The sequence below is a fragment of the Triticum aestivum genome, chromosome 3B (assembly GCF_018294505.1).
Source record: "Triticum aestivum cultivar Chinese Spring chromosome 3B, IWGSC CS RefSeq v2.1, whole genome shotgun sequence".
NCBI classification, from domain to species: Eukaryota; Viridiplantae; Streptophyta; class Magnoliopsida; order Poales; family Poaceae; genus Triticum; species Triticum aestivum.
In genome coordinates this window covers 587,407,694-587,429,148 of record NC_057801.1, presented here as the reverse complement: position 1 = coordinate 587,429,148, position 21,455 = coordinate 587,407,694, and the positions used below count along the sequence as shown (strand labels likewise).

The 21,455-nt window shown below is 46.5% G+C and overlaps 2 protein-coding genes across 2 annotated transcripts; one reads left to right on the top strand and one right to left on the bottom strand.

The window, feature by feature from the left end:
* Window positions 1-6,598: 6,598 nt before the first annotated feature.
* Window positions 6,599-9,711, top strand: LOC123071086 (uncharacterized). Its single transcript, XM_044494565.1, has 2 exons — window positions 6,599-7,146; window positions 8,446-9,711. Exons 1-2 carry the CDS (start codon window positions 7,050-7,052, stop codon window positions 9,405-9,407), a joined length of 1,059 nt encoding a protein of 352 aa, XP_044350500.1. The 5' UTR covers window positions 6,599-7,049; the 3' UTR covers window positions 9,408-9,711.
* Window positions 9,712-14,533: 4,822 nt separating this feature from the next.
* LOC123071085 (DNA-(apurinic or apyrimidinic site) endonuclease, chloroplastic) lies at window positions 14,534-18,919 on the bottom strand. Its single transcript, XM_044494564.1, has 8 exons — window positions 18,726-18,919; window positions 17,471-17,729; window positions 17,220-17,327; window positions 16,976-17,113; window positions 16,841-16,888; window positions 16,536-16,616; window positions 15,317-15,470; window positions 14,534-14,892 (listed from the first exon to the last, which is right to left on the bottom strand). Exons 1-8 carry the CDS (start codon window positions 18,866-18,868, stop codon window positions 14,771-14,773), a joined length of 1,053 nt encoding a protein of 350 aa, XP_044350499.1. The 5' UTR covers window positions 18,869-18,919; the 3' UTR covers window positions 14,534-14,770.
* Between the last annotated feature and the right edge of the window lie 2,536 nt (window positions 18,920-21,455).

The window sequence follows — 21,455 nt, the reverse complement described above, 5'->3', positions numbered from 1 at the left end:
ACCGTGTTCACTTCCCGGACTCTACCGAGAAGAGACCATCACGGCTACACACACAGTTGATGTGTTTTAAAGAGGTCAAGTGTCAAGTTATCTACAACCGAACATTAACAAATTCCCATCTGCCTCATAACCATGGGCACGCCTTTCGAAAGATTATATACCCTGCAGGGGTGTCCCAACTCAGCCCATCACAAGCTCTCACGGTCAACGAAGGAATAGACCTTCTCCCGGGAAGACCCGATCAGTCTCGGAATCCCGGTTCGCAAAACATTTCGACAATGGTAAAACAAGACCAGCAAAGCCGCCCGAAGTGCCGACAAATCTTGATAGGAGCTGCACATATCTCGTTCTCAGGGCACACCGGATAAGCGAAGCGTACAGGAACCGACGAATCCATGTTGCCAAGGAATGGTCCCGCACGGTGCTCTAGTTTGGACCAACACTCGAAGGAGCACTGGCCCGGGGGTTAAATAAAGATGACCCTTGGGCTCGCGAAAACCCAAGGGAAAGGGCTTAGGTGGCAAATGGTAAAACCAAGGTTGGGCCTTGCTGGAGGAGTTTTATTCAAAGCGAACTATTAAGGGGGTCCCATAAATCACCCAACCGTGTAAGGAACGCAAACTCAAGGAACATAACACCGGTATCACGGAACTAGGGCGGCAAGAGTGGAACAAATCACCAGGCATAAGGCCGAGCCTTCCACCCTTTACCAAGTATATAAGGTGCATTAACTTAAACAGGAGATATTGTGATATCCCAAAATAACCACATTCCGACCTGGAACAACCTTCATCTTCACCTGCAGCTAACAATGCTATAAGAGGGGCTGAGCAAAAGCGGTGACATAGACAATCAATGGTTGCTAGCACAGGTTGGTTAGAGGTTTGACATGGCAATAGGTAGGCATGGTAACAAAAGGCAGGCAGGGCTAACATAGCGAAAGAGCGAATATTAGCAAGCAAAGATAGAAATGATTTCGAAGGTATGGTCATCTTGCCTGCAAGGTTCTCAGAGTTGTCGAAGGCTGGATCCTCGTTAGCGTACTCAACCGGTTCCTCGTGCACGTACTCGTCTCCCGGCTCTACCCAAAGCAAGAACACAAGAAAGGAACCACAATAAATCACGGTGCAATGCACAAGCAACATGATGCAAAACATGTCATGATATGCGAGATGTGGTATGCAATGCATATGCGTGCTTTGGAAGGAAAGATGATGAACAAGGCATCAACTTGGCAAACCAAGTATGCCGCTGGAAAGATGAGATGATTTCGGTTGAAATCGATATAAAGATCACCGGATTCGGATGCACGGTTTGCAAATGACAAACAAGTCAAGTATGGCACAAAGCTGCGATTAACAGCACGATGCTACTTAGCATGCAACAAGAAACTATGCTACAGCACCCCAACATGAAAACAAAGCATATGGAGATCATCTACAGGAGATGCTTTACAAAAGAGGAACACTGGGCTATGGCTAATTCACATCATAACAGGTTCAAACAAGCATGGAGAAAGTGCATAAAAATATCAGGTTGGACATGGCAGAAACAACATCACGAAGCAATGTTCAGAGCAGGTTATCAACATGCTATAGGAACTTATAATAGCAAAGCAAGGCATGGCATGAATCTACTCAAAGCATAGATCAAAAGTCCCTTACTGACCATAAGCCAAAAAGGATCAGAAAATATGATGGCACCCACGTAAACATAGCAAGTTTCGTTAACAGATTTCAGCAAACAAAGCATGGCATTGAAATAATTACGAAGGCACCTTCGTGAGCTCGATGCACTCACTACAGAGCACCTCATGATAAACTAAGCATACATCCATCAAGAAGGCATGTCATAGAATCTATACATGGCAAGAAACAACATCATAGCATATCCGGACCAACAATAACAACCTCGGCCAAATTGAATAACATGTAAACAATCTGCCAGGAAACATTTTGAAGCAAAAGTAGAGCACGAAAATGACATGCTAGACTACTCCATAATTGCAACCAGGACCATGGATGGATAGAGCACAACCATGTTTTCAAAACACCCTTACTGAAGTATCTCACATTATGCATGGATCTCTCTGTAGCAACATGTTTACATGGCATCAAAATTACAGCAGAACAGGAACTAAAATCAGCATTAACACGAAGCCTAGTTTGAATGCTTGTGCTAGTCACCACATTGATCACAAAAATATATGGTAAGCACCTCTGTAAAGAAGACATAGCCTAGTTTAAAACACATTTAGGGACCAAGTCCATATGATGCACACATCAATCATGGCAAAAATGACAAAAGAGCTCGTTCTGATAAGAATCTGAAACTAACATTATGAAGCCCTCTTCCAACAGCATTTCGGGCATCAAGATGACCTCAAATGCAAATGATGCAATGGAACGGAATGATGTACTCTTCGAGGCAAACAATTTGACATATTATACGCATGAAACGGAGCTACGGGTGCGAAGATGCGATGTGATGAAGATGCAATGATTTTTACTGCAGATCTCAGGACTTAGTGAAAAAAACAGGGGGGAAGAGAAGTCAACCGGCCTGATCTGGATCTGACGCAAGGGTTCGCCGGAGGCGGGCTCGCCGGAGGCGGGGACGTGGCCGGAGCAGCGTGAGGAAGACGGAGGAGCTCGCCGGAGGAGGCCGGAGCGTCGCCGGAGTCGGAGCGCGGCCGGAGGGAGGAGGGCGCGGGCGGCGACGGGGCCGGCCGGGACGCGGGCGAAGACGGCGGCGGAGGAGTCCTGCGGCGGCGGCGCGCCGAGGCGACGGCGGCGGCGGGCGAAGACGGCGGCGGAGGAGAGGGCGCGGATCGCGGGGCGGCGGCGCGATGGAGATGGGCTCGGGGGGGCCCGATCCGGGCCTCGCCGGGCCGGCGTCGGGGGGGTGGCGCGGCAGCGGCACGGGCGAATGGTGGCGTGACACATGGCAGTGGCAGGGCGACCCGGATGTGTCCGGCTACGGCTGGACGTGTCCGGTGGTGGCGGAAGGGGAATTCGCTAGGGTTTCATCCGGAATTCGGGGGAGGGGTCTATATATAGAGGTAGAGGGAGCTAGGAGTGTCCAAATGAGGAGCGGTTTTCGCCCACACGATCGTGATCGAACGACCGAGAGCATGGATGGGAGTTAGATGGGTTATTGGGCTGTTTTGGAGGGGTGTTGGGCTGCAACTTAAAAGAGGCCTTTGCGGGAGTGCGGTTAACCGTTGGAGTACCAAACGAGCTCCAAATGACCCGAAACTTGACAGGTGGTCTACCGGTGCTATATCAGGGCCACTTGGCAAGGCTCGGTCCATTCCGAGAACGTTCAACACCCGCACACGAAAAGGAGACAAAAGGGGTGCGCCGGTGCATGTGTGAGTGTCGGATTGCGAAACGGATAACGGGGAAAATGCTCGGATGCATGAGACGAACACGTATGCAAATGAGATGCACATGATGACATGATATGAGATGCATGACATGAATAAAATGAAAAACAAAAGACAAAACCCAACCACGGAGGGAATAACATATCACATCGCCGAAAATGGCAAGAGTTGGAGATACAAATGTGGAAAGTTACATCCGGGGTGTTACATTTGCGTCTCTCATGGGAGGCATGGGAGCACCTCCGGGCAGCATGGGCGGAATGTCTTCCGGTGTGCCAACACCTTCGCATGATGCCGTTGAAGATCTTGCCAACACCGCGCACTAACAATGAAGAGGAGGAGGAAGAATCGTCTTCAAATGATGAATCGGAGGAAGAGGAAGAGGAAGATGAAGACGAGGACGAGGCTTGATTGTTGATGGGCCATTCATTGGTGTGAACTTTTGTGTCATGAACTTGGTTCGGATTTTGAACTTGTTGGATGATGTTGTGGGCATGAACTTTTTATGTCATCATGAACTTGTTTGTGTGATTTAAATTATGCCATGTCTTTGTTTTGATGTTTGAAATTCATTTCGTGTCCAAAATGCAACATATGGCAAGCGTTGGCTGACTGCGCGCTGCATTTTAGCGTGCCTGCTGGAGCTACGTGCGTGCGTTGCATTTTACAGCGGCCGCTGGAGCCAGCGCTGGTCGCCGCGCCAAAACAGGCAAACGGCGTGTTGCAAACACATTTTTAGCACGCCGCACGTTGGGCGGCTGTTGGAGATGCTCTAAGGATGATTACCCAGTCCATTGTGGATATGTCTAGGGATGTTTTCCTAGTCCGGGAGATAAAATACCTGCTAAAGAATGATAGAAGAATAGAGGTGAATGTCATAGCACGAGAGAGGAACATGGTTAGTCACGAACTTGCCAAGATCGGGAGAGTTAGTGTAAAAACGGCAGTATGTCTATGTACAGGACCTGACAGGGTTGTAAACCAGTGTTTACAGGATCTCTCTGATCCTGGTTAAGTAATGAGAAGTTCTTTCCTCCGTAAAAAAAGTACTGTTGCAGTTAGGATCTTGGGAGAATATCACCAGAAAAGTTTCGGAGGTGACGGAGATTGTTTTGAAAGAGAACCAAAAGTGTTTCGGGAAAATCAGAAGCGTTTCAGAGAAACCCGAATAAAGTGGGAGAGGTGAAAAAGTTCCAAGAGGGAAAATAATTATGCATACGGTCTTCGGGATTTATCGGGAGCCCCTAGAATTATTCTAGGTTCCCTAGGCTGCCCCCTCCTCCAAGTCGTCCTCCCCCCTCCCTCCACCTATATATACCCAAGGGGGGCTTGAGAAGAACTTCGCTCGTTATCTCTGATGCTCCCTCTCTTTATTTCTCCGAAAAAATAGAGACTCCGCCAGACTACTCCTCCCTCCTCTAGTTCTCCGGTGACGCCTAGCTCTGGACGGTGAAGCACTGTCGGATCGTCGATCTTGTACGTGTGCAATCCGTAGAGAGATCGTGCTTTCGATCTTCGTCGAGGGACCGTTCATGGGACGGTTCGAGGGACTTTAAGAATGATCGTCACCTACTATTCTTTTGCTGCAACTCAAAGTTGGTAACGATCAGATCTAACCTTGTATGCATCTTCATAATGATCCTGGTTCTTGATTCGTAGGGCAGATTTTTTTGTATTCTACTATGATTCCCAACAAAGTATATGGGCCTTCAACTAGGTATTATCCAGCTCACTAGAGTGCAATGGCAGCCCATGCTTGACTGTGTTAGGGAATTTGTTCTAGCATGGTAATGTGGCTTTATCGCCAGGCCCGGGCGCTTGATTCTTGTCAAATATGTCATCGCAGCTAAGCCCACTCATCATCTCCTGGTGTTAGACCCATCAGTTTGGGTTTTTGAAGAAATCAACAAATGGATGTGACCTTTTTTCTAGGCTGGTTCTCACAAGGTAAATGGTGGCCAATGCTTTGTGGCTTGGAGTTGGATTTGTAGACCAACCTGTTTTGGTGGCTTAGGTGTCAAAGATCTTCATATTCAAGCCATGGCTTTGCGTGTGAGGTGGGAATGGTTGCACAGATCCGACCAACTTAGACCTTGGCAGGGGCTGCCACCGCTCAATGATGACAAGGCGAGACAAGTGTCCGACGGCCTGGTCCACATCTGCCTTGGAGATGTGAGATTAGTGCTCTTCTGGAGAGATCGATGGATCAATGGCATGAGCATCGCAGATTTTGCTCCTCTTGTGTTGGAGAAGGTCAACACTATTGACTGCCTCGAGGAGTGGTGGCTGAGATCGAGAAGATTGATACCTAGAAGATGGATGAAAGACTTCAATTCTACTGCCACTCTCACTGCCTGTAGCCTTTGGAACCCACGCAATGCTCGTGTGTTTAATAATATGGAGAAACAACAGTCACCCATTGCATTAATAATTTACATCAAAGATGAACTGAAAGAATGCAGGCTGCCGACGCGGTGTGCTTAGATAGTTTTGTGAGAAAGTAGTTCTTGTTATCCTGAATGTGGAGATGGCTAGCTACTTTGAGTTCATTGTGGCCTGGCTCTCTTGTAAATATTTTGATTCTTCCTATAAAAATAAAAATATGATATGCGGTTTATGTGGTCTTGAAAAAAAAAACATACCATGCAGAGCGACGGATGGGATCGCAAGTATTCCCTCAGTAAACTAATATAAAAGCGTTTAGAACACTACTTCAATGATCTAAACGCTCTTATATTACTCTCTTCATTCCACAATGTAGTGCGTACACATTTTTCGAGATTTAAATTTGACCGTAAGTTTAACAAACGACACCGACCGCGACAGGAGCAAAAATTATACCTCTAATAATATGAATTCAGTGGTATAACTTTTGCTCCCGTCGCAGTCGGTCTTGTTGGTTAAATTTACGGTCAAATTTGGATCTTGAAAACGCGGACACACTATATTGTGTAATGGAGGGAGTAATTTACAGAAGGGGTATTATGATTGTACTCTACTCTGCTAGAGTTGGATCGATATTTTTCTCTTGCAACGCCAAAGTAATGTTACTCGCAAAAAAAAAACGCCAAAGTAATGTTGCCGACATAGTTTTTCTTTTTTCTTTTTTGAGACATCCGACATTAGCCAAGTTCAGACTGGAGACATGGGCAAAAGAGTCAGACGGAGGACGAAATTTTAGATCGTGTCATATTTGGTCGGTTTTGTCCGCGCGCTCGTGGCATACAACAGCCGTCTTCGTCTCTGACACGCATCCGAACCGGCAAAGCGCACACGCACACGAATTCCTTATTTTTAATCCACCCCCTCACCCTCCCGTCCCCTCCGGCCGCGAAACCAACGGCGGCACCCGCACCCAAACCGCCTCGCCACCGCCCGCGCCTCGATCGCCTCCCCGCGGCCGCGTCGCTCTCGCCGCCCAATCGGCTCACCGCCGCCGGCCCTAGCAGCCAGCTCGATCGAGCGCGCGCCGTTCGGGGCTCCCGGATCGCCTCCGCCCCTCGCTGCCAGGATTCCGGCGCGCGGGGGCGGCCCGTCCAATCGACCGGTCCCCGAGGGCCGAGGGCGCCTCGCCGCGTGCCCCGGGGGTGGTATCTAGGGCCGAGGGCGGAAAGCTCCCGGCTTGGCTAGCGGGGCGTCCCGGTTCTCCGGCGGTTCGTCCATGGCGGAGAGGCGGTCCGGCTACAGGGACTGGGACAGGGACAGGGCGGCGTCCGAGGCCGGCAGGTACTGGAGGCCGCCGCGTTCCCAGGCTCACGGTGCGTTTCCTGATCCGTCCTCGTCTTGTTCGCAGCCTTGTCTGTTTCCGCGCTTGCCGTTGGCTTGGAGGGGTCGCGTCGTTTTCCCCTTTCCTTTCCTGAGTTGGAGATCTAGAATGCGCAGGGAGTAGGCCACACTCTCCCTTTCACGATCCGTGTGTTTCTGGCAGTGTCTAGACGCGGTAACTAACATTTTGGGTAAAATTCGGTCGGCAGGTGGGTAGTAAAATCATGCAAGTAGTATGTGCCGACACTACAAGGAAAATAACGTGCGTGGATACTTATGCTGGTTTACTGCTTCCTTCGTGGGTCTAATAATGCTTGTGCATTTGCTTGGCTTGAATTGATGAAAATATGAAGCATGTTCTAAGAAATCGCAGAGCTAATGTTTATGTGTATGGCCTCTGAGCTCACACATATACTATTTATTTATTATGCATATGCTGACGCTTATATTTGAACCTTTAGTAGTAATTTTGGTCTTGAATGTGAAACTGTGGAGTTTATCAAGTTGATCATTACATGTTCAATGGAGCTCTGATCTTTCAGTGCCAATTGTTTACAAGAATTATCAGTGTGAATGTTCTTTGCAGTTTTACAAGAATGCTGATATGATATCATATTTTGCTAAACAGGGAAATTAATGTTTCAGTAATACTAAACGACTGCTCAACATTTTAAGCCTTGTAAAAATAGATAGGGGTCAACCCCTCATCTTCCCATTCAAGTGCTCTGCCAGTGCTCAAGTAAAGAGTTGAATAGGATGTTTCTGTGATTACAACATTGGATGGGTTCTTTGGAAGTTCCCTTTGTTTTTAATGAGCTATGCGATGTCCTAATGCCCTCATGTTTTTGGAAATTTTCTTTGTTGTGACATATCAAAAAATCTGAATATATGAACATGAGACTATGTTAGAACATGCACGGGATTATGCTAAAAAATTCTTGGAACTAAGCTGAACCTGTACTGTGAGAAATTTGGCAGTGCCTTCTTGCTTCTCACATTTATTACTAAATATCTTGTTAATTGGCATTTCAAATCTGCACAGCTTCATTCTGTTCGTATTAACAATCTATAATTTGAAGTTTCATGGTTATTTTATTTATGTGCATAGACTAATAGTACTTGGTATTTTCATGATTGTTAGTTGGTCCCCTCGTTTATCCTTTTGGCTGCTCTATTTAGTTGTGTTCCTTTTCTGGTAGCTGCAACTCTGGGAACAAATAGAAGTTGTGTTTTCTATACATCAAAGGTTAGTTCTGTGTACTCATAAAGCATGGTTTGTGTTTGACTTTCAGGTGGTGGAAATGTCTCTGTTCCACTATGGGAGAAGAAATTTTGCACCGATGCTTGTTCTATCCCCTGGGGTAAGCTATGCGAAGCCAAGAAATTGATGTCATTGTACACAAACATTGTTGACTGGGATGATTCGGCTGCATTCGAGGCTTTCAAAGATGCAAAGGACCGTTTCTGTGCTGCATATCATGGTCAACCTTGTTACATCCCATTGCCTGACCCAGACATGTACATTGATATGGTCAACCCAGATGAATATATCGATCCTGAGTTGGTTGCTGATCTGGAGAGGTCACGGCGTCGTGCTCCCAGAAGGGACAGCACCGCCCCAAATGGCTGGGACTCCTTCATCTTCGCAGACAAGCCAGTTCCGGCCACAGGATGGGGTGATGGGGAAACAACCAACACCATTGGCCAACAATGCTCTGTAAACTGGGATAATCATGTGGAACAGCTCGTTGAAGCAAATTGCAAGCAAAGCTCGGTGAACTGGGACAGTTACGTCAGTCAGCCTGCTGAAACATTTGTTCAGCAAAGCTCAGGAAACTGGGACGCGTATGTGGAACAGCAAGGTCAGACAAGCGGCTGGGGGGCGCCGATCATTCCCTGCACATCCAATTGGGGCATGAATGGTGACCCGTGGAACCATGACTATGGCTGGGGCTCTTCAGCTATTCAGACAGATTCATGGGGCGACCAGAAAGATAGCTACTATGTGCCTGACAGCCAGGCTCAGGGCAGCTCAGACGGGCACTGGAGAAGGCGAAACAGCCAGTCGGGCAGGCGGAACAGCAGGAACAGAGACAGAGGGGGTCCCATCAGCTCAAAGGCCATGAAATCCAAGTATCAGGCGGACGAGCACGGCGGCGCGAATAACGGGTGGAGGCACTGCCGGGTGAGAGATAACATGCAGTACTCTTATGAGCAGCCTGGTTATGCTGCCAACCAGTCACTAGCAATGTGAGAAGGATGATGAAGACCATTTGGCCGCTTTGGAGGTGCCATTTTGCGTTGGTAAATGTGGAAGGACCCCTGTAGGTTATGTGACGTTCCTGTAGATAGCAACGGTTTTGTCACAGCGATTTGCGCATTCTGTACATATGTTTTGAGCCTAGTTGTTCTGTTTACTGGCTGTATTGCAGCGCCGGCGTTGTCAACTCTTAATTTCAGCGTGTTTTATCGCTCCGAATCGCTTATAAACAGCAATCTCTTATATGTTCTAATAAGAGATTAATTACTAGAAATTTGATTGCATGCACATTTCAAGATACTTTTTTATGTGCATAAGGCCTGTTTGGTTCATAAGTCCTAGGACTTTTTCTAGTCATAACTAAAAGTTCATAGTCAAGTCCTTCTTTGTTTGTTTTCAGGGACTAAAAAGCCCGTAGTCCCTCCCTAGAGGTTATTAAATGACCATGTTGTCCCTAGTATACAGAAAAATAACAACCAAACAACATCATGGGACGGCGGGGCAATAGGTGCAGGGAGGGGCATTGATGGAAAAGTCCTAAAAAGTCCCAAAAAGCCTCCCCTTGAGAGTCTTCTTCATTTATAGTTCCAAAAAGCAACTTTTAGGCCATAGTAGTCCCTCCTGTATGGTTAAAAAGTCTTTAAGAGGGGACTTTTTCTAGTCCCTACACCAAAAAGTCCCTGGAAACAAACACCCCAAAGTTAGGTTTAAACAACTTTGTTACACTCAGAGCATCTATCGTTGTGCGCCTCAGGACATTGGCCAATGCATAGCCCCAGGATGATGCCTCGCATGCCATGTAGGATCGAATGTAGATGTTTGGGGAGAAATGTATGATCCGGTGTAGAAATGCGCCTCAAGACATTGGCCAGTGCATAGCCCCAGGATGATGCCTCGCATGCCATGTAGGATCGGATGTAGATATTTAGGGAGAAATGTATGATCCGGTGTAGAAAGCTGAAAAGGTTGAAGTGGAGAGTATAGATGCATGTGTACTAGAGTGGCCCACTAGTGATAGCTTGTGTTGGGGAGAAAAACAATCAATGTAGATGCCTCAAATTCTTTTTCTCATGAGGCATTTGTATTCATATGCCACAATTGTTCATGCCCTTATACCCACCTGAAATGTCCGGACGGACGGCCCGGTCACTAATTGGTCAAAAAAAAGAACGACCTAGTCGGGCTCCTCATACCGGCCATAAACGCCCGGACTGACCGACACCCCTCATATCTAGGGCAGATATGAGGAGGCCCAGACGCGTCCGCACGTGGGATCCAGTCCACCCTGACCCCACATATATTTGTTCTTATCGCTTGCCGGACCAAACCTTAGCCACTCCACCCACTCCCCTCCGCCTCCTAGCTCACTTCCAGCAATCTCCAGCCTTCTCCGACATGGCGAGTAGCACATCTGAGTTCTTCGTCACCCGATCTGCAAACTTGGACCTCATCCCAGTCGGGCCAGAGGAGGAGATGGCCGTCTGCATCACGCTCCGCCGTGCCCGCTAGGAGAATGCCCAACAGACAACTCAATCCAGCGGAGATTCATAATGTACGTCCAAATGGCGCTTGGATCTGGCGAGAGGCGCGCCGCCGCTCACTTGCCGAAAGCGGGCACTCAGTCTGGCGTCCGAACGTCGTGGCGAACGCGCATCCCCTATATTGGCGCGCCGAGTCAAAGGCCCTTAGTGGCCCGTTCCCGTCGAAGGTTAACATGGTGTCGTGTGCCCGCCGCGCGAGGCGAAGGAAGCGGGAGGTCGCGGCAGCCCTCGCGTCAAACACCGGTGAGACGGAGTCGCACCCTCTGGCGCAGATCCGACCAGGCTGCAACCCCGGGCAACGAATCCTTGTTGTGGTGGATGTGTCAGCCTCCGACCACATAGGATCTATCATCGACCTCACATCCACAGGTGACGTGCAGGCGAGGGGCTCCGACGAGGAAGAGTGGGGCATGGGAGACGGCGGCACCTCGAGTCCCGTGAGTCGGTCCATGTCCCATGCCTACTCTATCTCGCCAATGACCGGAGCAACACTTTGAGGGGCACAGCCAGCCACCGAACATGGGTGCGACGGAGCCGGGCGAGATCCATTTGATTAGGTTTCACGTTGCATGTAACTGTATATATTTGAGGTATCCAATTGTGGAAACATTAATTTAAGATCTGAATGGTCACTGCCCGCGGACGCGCCCGGGAAGAGGTCGCATTTGTTGTATCCAGCTGTAGATGCTCATACATAACAATGGGCGAGCACGGAACTTCCTTAACAACCATGAGTATTCGAAATAGCCAAGTTTATTTAGTACTCCTTTCATTCTCAAATATAAGATGTCCAAATATAAGTGTATATAGTGTATATTATAGACATGTTTTAGTGTGTTTTAGTCCATATGTAGTCTATATTGAAACATCCAAACATCTTATATTTGTGAACAGAGGAAGTAGCTAGTAAAATTTTGCTAGTTCAATTTGAACTGCGAAAACATCTTGCATTTAGAAACAGAAGTAGTTGTGATCTTTTTAGTTTTCATGATCGTCGGACTAAAAACCAAGCACGGTCGACGAGACATCAATCGGGCAGCTGTCTTTTCAGTTGGCCGCACGATTGCCGTCCATTGGAGTTCAGCGGCCTCGGTGTGCGTGACCTACATCTCACCGGCATCTCGGTATGATGCCGTTGGCTATGGCTCAAAGCCATGGACCCTTCTCGCCCATGGCATCACCCGCAGCTCCCCTCCGACGGCGTGACTAGTCATTTCTTCCGCGCCTCTACATCTTGGCGCCTTGGCGATGGGAGAACTTGTCGTTTCTGGAGTGATCACTGGCTTGATGGGCAGGCCATCTCCGACACTGCCCCTGCCCTTCTATCTCTCGTACCACGTCGACGGCGACGCTGCATGCTGGTTTGCGAGGGCCTCATGCAGTGAGCCTGGATCAGCAATATCCATGGCGCCTTAGGGCCACTGGAGGTCATCAAGTATGTCAACCTATGGCGCAAACTACAAGGAATAACCCTCACCTCCGAGCCCGATCGCATCACCTGGAGGTGGACGACAGGCTCTGTTCCACGGATCTACCTCGCCGCCATGCTGGAAATTTCTATGGAAGAGTTGGGCCCTTCTCAACAACAAGGTGTTTCTCTGGCTTGCAACCATCGACCGATGCTAGACGGCGGAGCACCGCGCGTGCCATGGCCTCTCCCAAGATCCTACCTGCATCCTGTGCTCCCAGGAGACAGAGTCTATCGACCATCTTCTCTCGAGTGTGTTATCCCGGATCACCTGGCACGAAATACTCTCATGGTGTCGTGGCCCGTCCCCGTTGGAGGTTAACATGGCACTGTGTGCCCGCCGTGCGAGGCGGAGGACGTGGGAGGTCGCGGCAGCCCTCACGGCAAACGTCGGTGAGGCGGAGTCGCACCCTCCGGTGCAGATCCGACCAGCCTGCAACCCCGGGCAACGAATCCTCGTTCTGGTGGATGTGTCGGCCTCCGACCACAAAGGATCTATCGTCGACCTCACATCCACCGGTGACGTGCAGGCGAGGGGCTCCGATGAGGAAGAGTAGGGCATGGGAGACGGCGGCACCTCGAGTCCCGTAAGCCAGTCCATGTCCCGTGCCTACTCTATCTCGCCAACGACCGGAGCAACACTTCGAGGGGCTCGGCCGGCCACCGGACATGGGTACGACGGAGCCGGACAAGCTCCACTTGATTAGGTTTCACGTTGCATGTAACTGTATGTATTTGAGGTATCCAATTGTGAAAACATTAATTTAAGATCTGAATGGTCATTGCCCGCGGACGCGCCCGAGAAGAGGTCGGATTTGTTGTATCCGGCTGTAGATGCTCTTACATAACAATGGACGAGCACTGAACTTCCTTAACAACCATGAGTATTCGAAATAGCCAAGTTTATTTAGTACTCCTTTCGTTCTCAAATATAAGATGTCCAAATATGAGTGTATATAGATGTTTTAGTGTGTTATAGTCCATGTGTAGTCTATATTGAAACATCCAAAACATCTTATATTTGTGAACAGAGGAAGTAGCTAGCAAAATTTGGCTAGTTCAAAGTTCAATTAAAACTGCAAAAACATCTTGCATTTAGAAACAGAGGTAGTTGTGATCTTTTTAGTCTTCAGGATCGTCGGACTAAAAGCCAAGCACGGCCGACGAGACGCCAATCGGGCAGCTGTCTTGTCACTTGGCCGCGTGTCTACCGTCCATTGGAGTTTGGCGGCCTCAGCGTGCGTGACCCTTCTCGCCCATGGCATCACCCGCAGCTCGCTATGATGTCGTTGGCTATGGCTCAAAGCCACGGACCCTTCTCGCCCATGGCATCACCCGCAGCTCCCCTTTGACGACGTGACTAATCGTTTCTTCCGCGCCTCCACATGTTGGCGCCTTGGTGATGGGAGAACTTGCCGTTTCTGGAGTGATCACTGGCTCGATGGGTAGGCCATCTCCAACATTGCGCCTGCCCTTCTATCTCTCGTACCACGTCGACGGCACCGCTGCACGCTGGTTTGCGAGGGCCTCACACAGCGAGCCTGGATTAGTAATATCCATGGTGCCTTAGGGCCACTGGAGGTCATCGAGTAGATGAGTACGTCAACCTGTGGCGCAAACTACGAGGAATAACCCTCACCTCCGAGCCCGATTGCATCACCTGGAGGTGGACGGCAGGCTCCGTTCCATGGATCTACTTCCAGGAAACAACTTGTACCATGGCCTCTCCCAAGACCCTACTCCGCCTGGGCCATCTGGAAGCATCGCAATTCGCAACGCGGTCATCTTCGATGGCCTAAGAGCTCCTGCTCACTACTGCACCCTCCCAAAAGCCGCCTGACTGTATACGTCTGCGAGGCTGTACCCTGTACTATACTCTCTTTCTCCACCTATCAATGAAACGATAGGTTGCTCAGCGTGTTGACCAAAAAATAATATTTTTAGTCAAGAAGATGCCTAACATAGTTACATAACAAGTGAAGTAGTGCCGGTTGCTCCCGGTGCTTGAAAATCCTGCTTGATTGTAAAAAACATGGCAAGTCACCTCCCTGGAGGCTAAGCAAACTAACGAACAAACAAAAGCAAAAAGGAAGCACATGAAAAAGCCATCAGAAAGTTCTAACAGCGGGCTTAAGCAAGCTCCGGTTTGGAATTCATTCATTCATTGCAGAAGTTTAATGAGCACATGTATTCTAGTGACATGGTAAGATAACAGATACGCAAGATCTCCGCAGAACATTGACAGATTACTCTAGATAGATCGCTTTTAAGTACAAAATCCACGAAAAACTGACTATGCAAACGTTTCAGCCTGACGAAGCATTCCCCCAGCAACAACTGAGGGTTGCCTAGAGCTTCAGCACAAGGCCAATTGGACTGTGGTCACTGGATGTCACGTCCGGGAGGATGTACGAATCATGAACCCTGTCGATGATGGATCCTGACGCAAGAAAGTAATCCAACCGCCAACCTGTTCAGTGGATAACGAGTTCAGCTTCCATTTTGACACAAGATAAAAAGAAACAATCATTTTGTTGTGCTACTTTCTTTCGAAAGTAAGAATCAGGTTTCTTGTTTTCGCAAATATACATGGGCTGTAACTCAAGTCTTTTGACCATTATTTTTTTCTAGATTACAAAACCTTAATTGTTCTACTCCCTCCGTCCCATAATGTAAGACGTTTTTGACACTACATTAGAGTCAAAAAACGTCTTACATTATGGGACGGAGGGAATATCATTTTGGGAAAGGTAGATCCTTCAATTTTGGAATATGTAAACCACTGATATAAGCTCTTTGCTGTCCTATTGTATACCAGGGTAACAGAAATCAGAAAGCAAATGCAACACTGCCTCATTTATGTAATCAATTTATCCACCAAGATAGTGATGTACCTTTGTTGTTACGCCGCTGATTTTCACCCCAGAAGGTGTAACCCACAGCCTTGGGATGCTGCTTTCTGAAGGTATCAACGAAGCCTCTCATATCAAAGTTTATCTGGAATGATTCCCTCTCTTCTTCGGTGAAACCTGCATCTTCAGTTTTGGCCTGAAAAACAGTGTTGAATAAGGAGCTGCCCAGATTACATCAATGGACTATTGAATTTAAAAGGGAACTTGTGCAATGATACGAGAATTTTGGAACAACCTAAACTGTTCCATGCTCATGAGATGCAAATGTAGTGCAAACAGCAACTCTAAACATTTTTTGTTGATTGTTATAACAATATTGGAAACTGAGTATTTTTTTTTAGTCACTTTCAGTTTTAACTGAACCATCAATATTTACTGATTCTCCAGATCTCCCTATATGGATTAGTCATGGACTTCATTTAGAGCATTCACGTTCTCATCTGATCCTAAATCATGGCAAGTTGGAGATTATCAATGTTGCTCCGAAAATAATATGTTCAGAAAACTGATACACAGCCTGGACCAATTTTTTTACCTTTTGTAAGCTTCATGTGCAACCATACATGTTCAAAAAGAGTAATGTTCCATATCACAGAAAAAAGAAAGATAACGTGGAATGTTTCATAATGAGGCAATTCTGCAACACATACATCTAGAGAGTTGAAGCTCAATAAAGGTATGATAGAGCAGCCAAATGCAGAAATATCAGTTCCAATACAGCATTAAACTATAAACACACGCATCTAAAGAGTTGAAACTTGAAATTATCATGGGTGGATAATGTGTGAAAACATACAAGTACCCCCTCCGGTCCTTTTTAGTCTGCATATAAGTTTTGTCTGAAGTCAACGCATCTCTACTTTGACTGAACATATAGAAAAAAGTATAAACATTCACAATGCCAAATCAATATTGTTAGATCACTGTGAAATGTAGTTTCATAGTATATATTATTTGGTATGGTAGATGTTGATATGTTTTAATATAAATTTGGTCAAACTTTGGAACGTTTGACTTTACTTAAATCTAATACGCGGAGTAAAAAAGGACCAGAGGGAGTACGTGTAACCATGAAAATTATCAAAGCCATTGTTTTCAATAGACTATTAATATTTATGAAGACAAGGGCAATGACAATACTATAATGTATAAGCACAAGGATAGAATTAGATGGCAACTTTCAGGGATGAAGAGAACTTACTGGAGGATTGTGAATGTCAATACTCTGACGAGCACAGTTGAGATCACCACAAACAATTACTGGCTTGAAACTTTCCAGTTTCTACAGACACAATGTGAACGTTAGTTTGCATTGCAAAGCTACCTTTTCAAAGATCACAATATATGGAGATGGGGTCAGAAGTTGTGGTAAGGTGCAGATAAGAACTACAATAATATCCCTCATGTGCACTTAGAACAATAGAATAACAAACATAGTGAATATGCAAAATATGATCAACAGATATAACAAAAAATGACACCAGAAAGCTAGCAAAGCGAACGCACTTCTACAAAGTCGGCGAAAGATGGATCCCAGCTATCAACCCTGTAAACCTGAAGATCAAATGAAAGAAAAAGGAAATTAGCAATGGCAGTAAAACATAAAGCAGCAATAATAATGGAATGGAAGATCAGTCATACCAGTCTACGTAAACCACGGCCAGAATTTGGGACATAAGCATTCACCAAGTAAAAGTTCTCAAACTCCAAAGTAATAACCCTGCCCTCCTGATCATGTTCAGCTATGCCAATTCCATATTGGACAGAGATTGGTTTTACCTGTGAGGGCAATTCAAGGCACAAGTCAAAACCAAATGGTATGCTATGTCTATTAAGTATGCAGAGTGAAATGAATCTTGAGCATTAACCGAAAAAAATACTATACCCGTGAAATTACTCCAGTCCCTGAATAGTCAAGCCTCGCGACACTGCATGACCAATAATTATACTCATACCCTGGTATCAGGTTCATGAAATCTTTAACATCACCCTCCTGAAAACAGAACAAAAACACATTCATCGCACTGGAATACCTGAAAGCAATCATGTCAGGTGGCATAACCTAGGACCTACGAAAAGATGAAGCTAGGGAGCGCTGTATGGTGAAACTGAACTGGTGGAAACAAGAAAACGTGCCTTCAAATGTGTCTCTTGAAGACACAACACATCAAAATTCTCCCTCTGAGCCAATGCAGAAGAGAAACCTCCTGACTGTACAATATTTCTCAGCCCATTGACATTCCAGGATAGAATCTTCATTTGCTTGGTGTCGCCGCTCAATGGTGGAGGCCTCATGGTCCTTGGATTGTACGCTACCCATCCTGGTAACTTCTTACTGTGGGAAAGTCGTGTCCAGGGCTCCTGCTTGCTCGTCATCTTTGCCTGATTCCAAAAACTGTGCATGCAGCCATCAGTACAAAACAGGACGTCTGAACAAGTGAACACAAAAACACCCGTATTTCTCTAAATTGTCATATGAAGACCAAAACAAATTCTATTTGCAAAGGTATGATTCTCGCAGAACATGAGCAGATTAGTAGTTTTCTGAAAGAGAACAGATTAGTAGTTATGCAAGAATGAAGGTGACATTTGATCATAGAAGCAACGTTTTATTTATCAAAGGTCAGGCTACACTCGTGTGAAGAACGATAATTCCTTTAAGCAGATCTTTCTGTCTGCCTTACAATAATCTGAACCGAAAGCACCATTCAGAAAATAAACAAACTAATCCCCGGTAAATAAACTAAATGAGAAAATATAACAACTAATCAGAAACATAATTTTCTACCTAGAGAATACCAAAAGTATTCAGCTGCATTCAGTCCCAAATAAGAACAAGGCCTGATCTATCTAAACTATGCATTGGGGGAGTTGCCTCCTTGGACCGGAAGTAAATTGTTCTAGGTCTAGGGAGGAGTTTCCTCGGAAAATTGTTTTCCCAAATCCCGGATCCAAAATTAGCAGGATTCCATCGACCACAACGTTTTGCATACGCAGAAAACCACCTCTACTATTTCAAAGCAAAATCAATTAAGGCCGGCTATAAGCGGCCACGGAATACATACAAATCCAGCACCATGGGCGATCGAAAATAGACGAATCCAGCGCCATGCTTCCTCTCCTTGCAGAAGCCACGGAAATTCCGCCGAGGAATACCCCACAAAAACGCAACAACATTACGAACACGCGCGCGCAGAAGAGACGATCCTGATCCAATGTGTGCCTGATTCCGCGGCGGACAACCACCTCTACTTCAAAGCAAATCGACGAACACGACTAAAAGCCAGCGGCCGCGGGTTTTTTCACCCCAACGCCAAGCAACCCGCCGAGAAATACAGGACGACGCGCTCGCTCGCGCGGAGAGAGAGGGGGGGGGGGGGGGGGGGCATACAGTCGTCGAGAAGTGGCACGGAGCGCCGCCGTCCTGGCGAGGGTTAGCAGATGACGCCGCCGGGTTCGCAGGTGGAGGACAGGGGGAGAGAAGAGGGAGAAGACGATCCCTGGGTTTAACACCTTTCCTCCCCCTTTGGGCATGCTAAACTCGCTTATATTGGACTTGGCGAGCGCCGCCCCTGTGAGCTGTGAGTCGGTAACTTGGCTTGCCGGGGACGAACTAAACTTCTCGCCTAAGCAAATACTTCAAGATCTTTTTTCTTTTCGTCTGTACTGTATTAAAAAAAATACACCAAGATCTAACCGTCCGAAAAACGATATAAAGGTTCGCAACCCTCTGTATGATAACTCAGGATTTAGAATTTAATCAGTCAGTTGAGTGAAGTTTGTATGCAAGCTCAGCTTTTTCTTCTTCAAAGAAAATACACCCAAAGGTATGTTATTTCTCCATAATTGCTATAAAAAAAATACTCCCTCTGATCCAAAATATAGTGTGCTTTTGGTTTCCGTGCCCCAACTTTGATCATAAATTTGATCAATGAGACAGACTGCAGCGGGAGCAAAAGTTATACCAATGAATTCGTATACAAAAGAAGTTTTTCGGTTATATAATTTTTGCTCCCGCCGTGGTCGGTCTTGTTGGTTAAATTTACGGTCAAAGTTAAACCTCGGGAAGCGCGGACGCACTATATTTTCGAAGGAAGGGAGTACTAGTCAATACTATACAATGAAAAGACAATTAGACGCATAACGACCAGTAGAAAACATAAAAATCATTGAAAATTTCAAGTTCTACTAAAGTTGCGACAAATAATATGGATCGAACAGAGTAGTATTTTTCTTACTCCGTTTATACGTTGCCTCATCAGAAATTAAAAATCACACTAAATTAACAATAAATAAAAGGGACATGCAAACGTCCTCGTCATACCAGGCTTTAAAGACCACAATATACATTCACCCCTTGAGACGAGATCTAAAAAACGTTGAAGATGCACTGATTGGAGCATCACTCAAAGTAGAGGCTTGCAACCTGTTACCACCAGTCTAGAGAGTTCGAGAAAAGAAGACAATGTCAAAGTCGTTGCACCAGTAACGGGCCAATTGTTCTTCTTGACAGACACATCAACTGCCAAGATCCAAAGAGAACCAATAGGTATAGCAATACAAAATCTCACGTGCCCTTCATTAACGCCAAATCGGACGCCACTACCTTGGCGAGGTCGTCAGGAAGAACTTAAGGAAAAGAAACATGGGACGAATGGGTCCTACTCCTCTTTGCCGCCAGACATGGGAGTGGACGAGGACCGAAGCGGCAGCGTGAAGGAGATCTTTGATGGCGGCTAGGGGTTGGGACAATGGTGCTTATCTCTCTCTGACTATAAGGACATCTCCAGCTTTGTCCATCAAAACGCCACTGTACATCTGGACACTTTGTGTCATCCAACTCGTGCATCAAATGTCCGTAGAATGGTCCGCATGTTTGAATTCCATTAAATCGGAAGCTAAGCTGAGGGGAGGTTTGCAGCCATCCGACAGCCGCCACATAGGCGTCCGACACCTCAGCCCAGCCAAAACCGAGACGAAGCCCTCGCATTTGGACAATTCTGTGGAGAATGATGGAAGCATCTCAACCCTCATACATGAGAGCCTGCATGTATATATTGACTGAGCGATCGTTGTAGATCGAGAGGATTACAGGGTTCGGTGGAGATTGCCAACCGAAGGGAGATACATGAGGAGATAGAGAAGAAGAGATAAAGTAGTTTAAACAGATAATAAAAATCCTATCTCTATCTCATATACTTGACGCAAGATATGTTTAACACCCTCCCTTAGTCTGAACTTCTCAAGTTCAGATTACGCTTGAACTCTTCAAACTGTCTTGTGGCCAAAGCTTTTGTGAACCCATCTGCAACTTGATCTTTTGAAGGAATGAATCTAATGTCCAACTCCTTGCTTGCAACTCTTTCTCTTACAAAATGATAATCAATTTCAATGTGTTTTGTCCTTGCATGAACCACGGGATTGGCAGAAAGATATGTGGCACCAAGATTATCACACCAAAGACATGGTGTTTGAGCATATATTCCAAGTTCCTTTAGCATGGCCTTAACCCAGATGATCTCAGCTGTTGCATTGGCCAGTGCTTTGTACTCTGCCTCAGTACTTGACCGTGACACTGTTGCTTGCTTCTTGGCACACCAAGAGATAAGATTAGGTCCAAAGAAAACTGCAAACCCCCCAGTGGACCGTCTGTCATCCAAGCAACCTGCCCAGTCAGAATCAGAAAAAGCACTAACAAGAGTGGATGAGGACTTGCTGAAGGTGAGTCCAACACCCAAGGTATTCTTCACATATCGTAGAATTCTCTTAGCAGCAGTCCAGTGAGCTGAGGTAGGTGCATGCAGAAACTGACACACTTTATTAACTGCAAAGGAAATGTCAGGTCGTGTAAGTGTTAAGTACTGAAGTGCTCCAACCAAACTTCTATACTTGGTGCCATCAGCTTGATCCAAGAGTGCACCCTCGGTAAGAGATAATCTTTCTGCACTGGAAAGTGGAGTTGGAGATGGTTTACAATCTCTCATCCCAGCCTTGGTCAAAAGATCAGTCGCATACTTTTCCTGAGAAAGATGGAGACCACCATCACTGTTCCGTTTTACTTCAATACCAAGGAAGAAGTGAAGATCTCCCAGATCCTTTAGTGCAAAATCTGAATGCAAAT

Bases quoted from the DNA above. Each gene is read 5' to 3' on its own strand.
- LOC123071085 (XM_044494564.1), bottom strand. From the start codon at position 18,868: ATGCCCAAAGGGGGAGGAAAGGTGTTAAACCCAGGGATCGTCTTCTCC. The intron at 17,114-17,219 runs GTATAGTATTTT...TTGCCCTCACAG, and splicing joins GGACTGGAGTAATTTCACGG to GTAAAACCAATCTCTGTCCA. The intron at 16,617-16,840 runs GTGCGTTCGCTT...TTGTGTCTGTAG, and splicing joins CTTTCGCCGACTTTGTAGAA to AAACTGGAAAGTTTCAAGCC.
- LOC123071086 (XM_044494565.1), top strand. From the start codon at position 7,050: ATGGCGGAGAGGCGGTCCGGCTACAGGGACTGGGACAGGGACAGGGCG. The intron at 7,147-8,445 runs GTGCGTTTCCTG...TTTGACTTTCAG, and splicing joins GCCGCGTTCCCAGGCTCACG to GTGGTGGAAATGTCTCTGTT.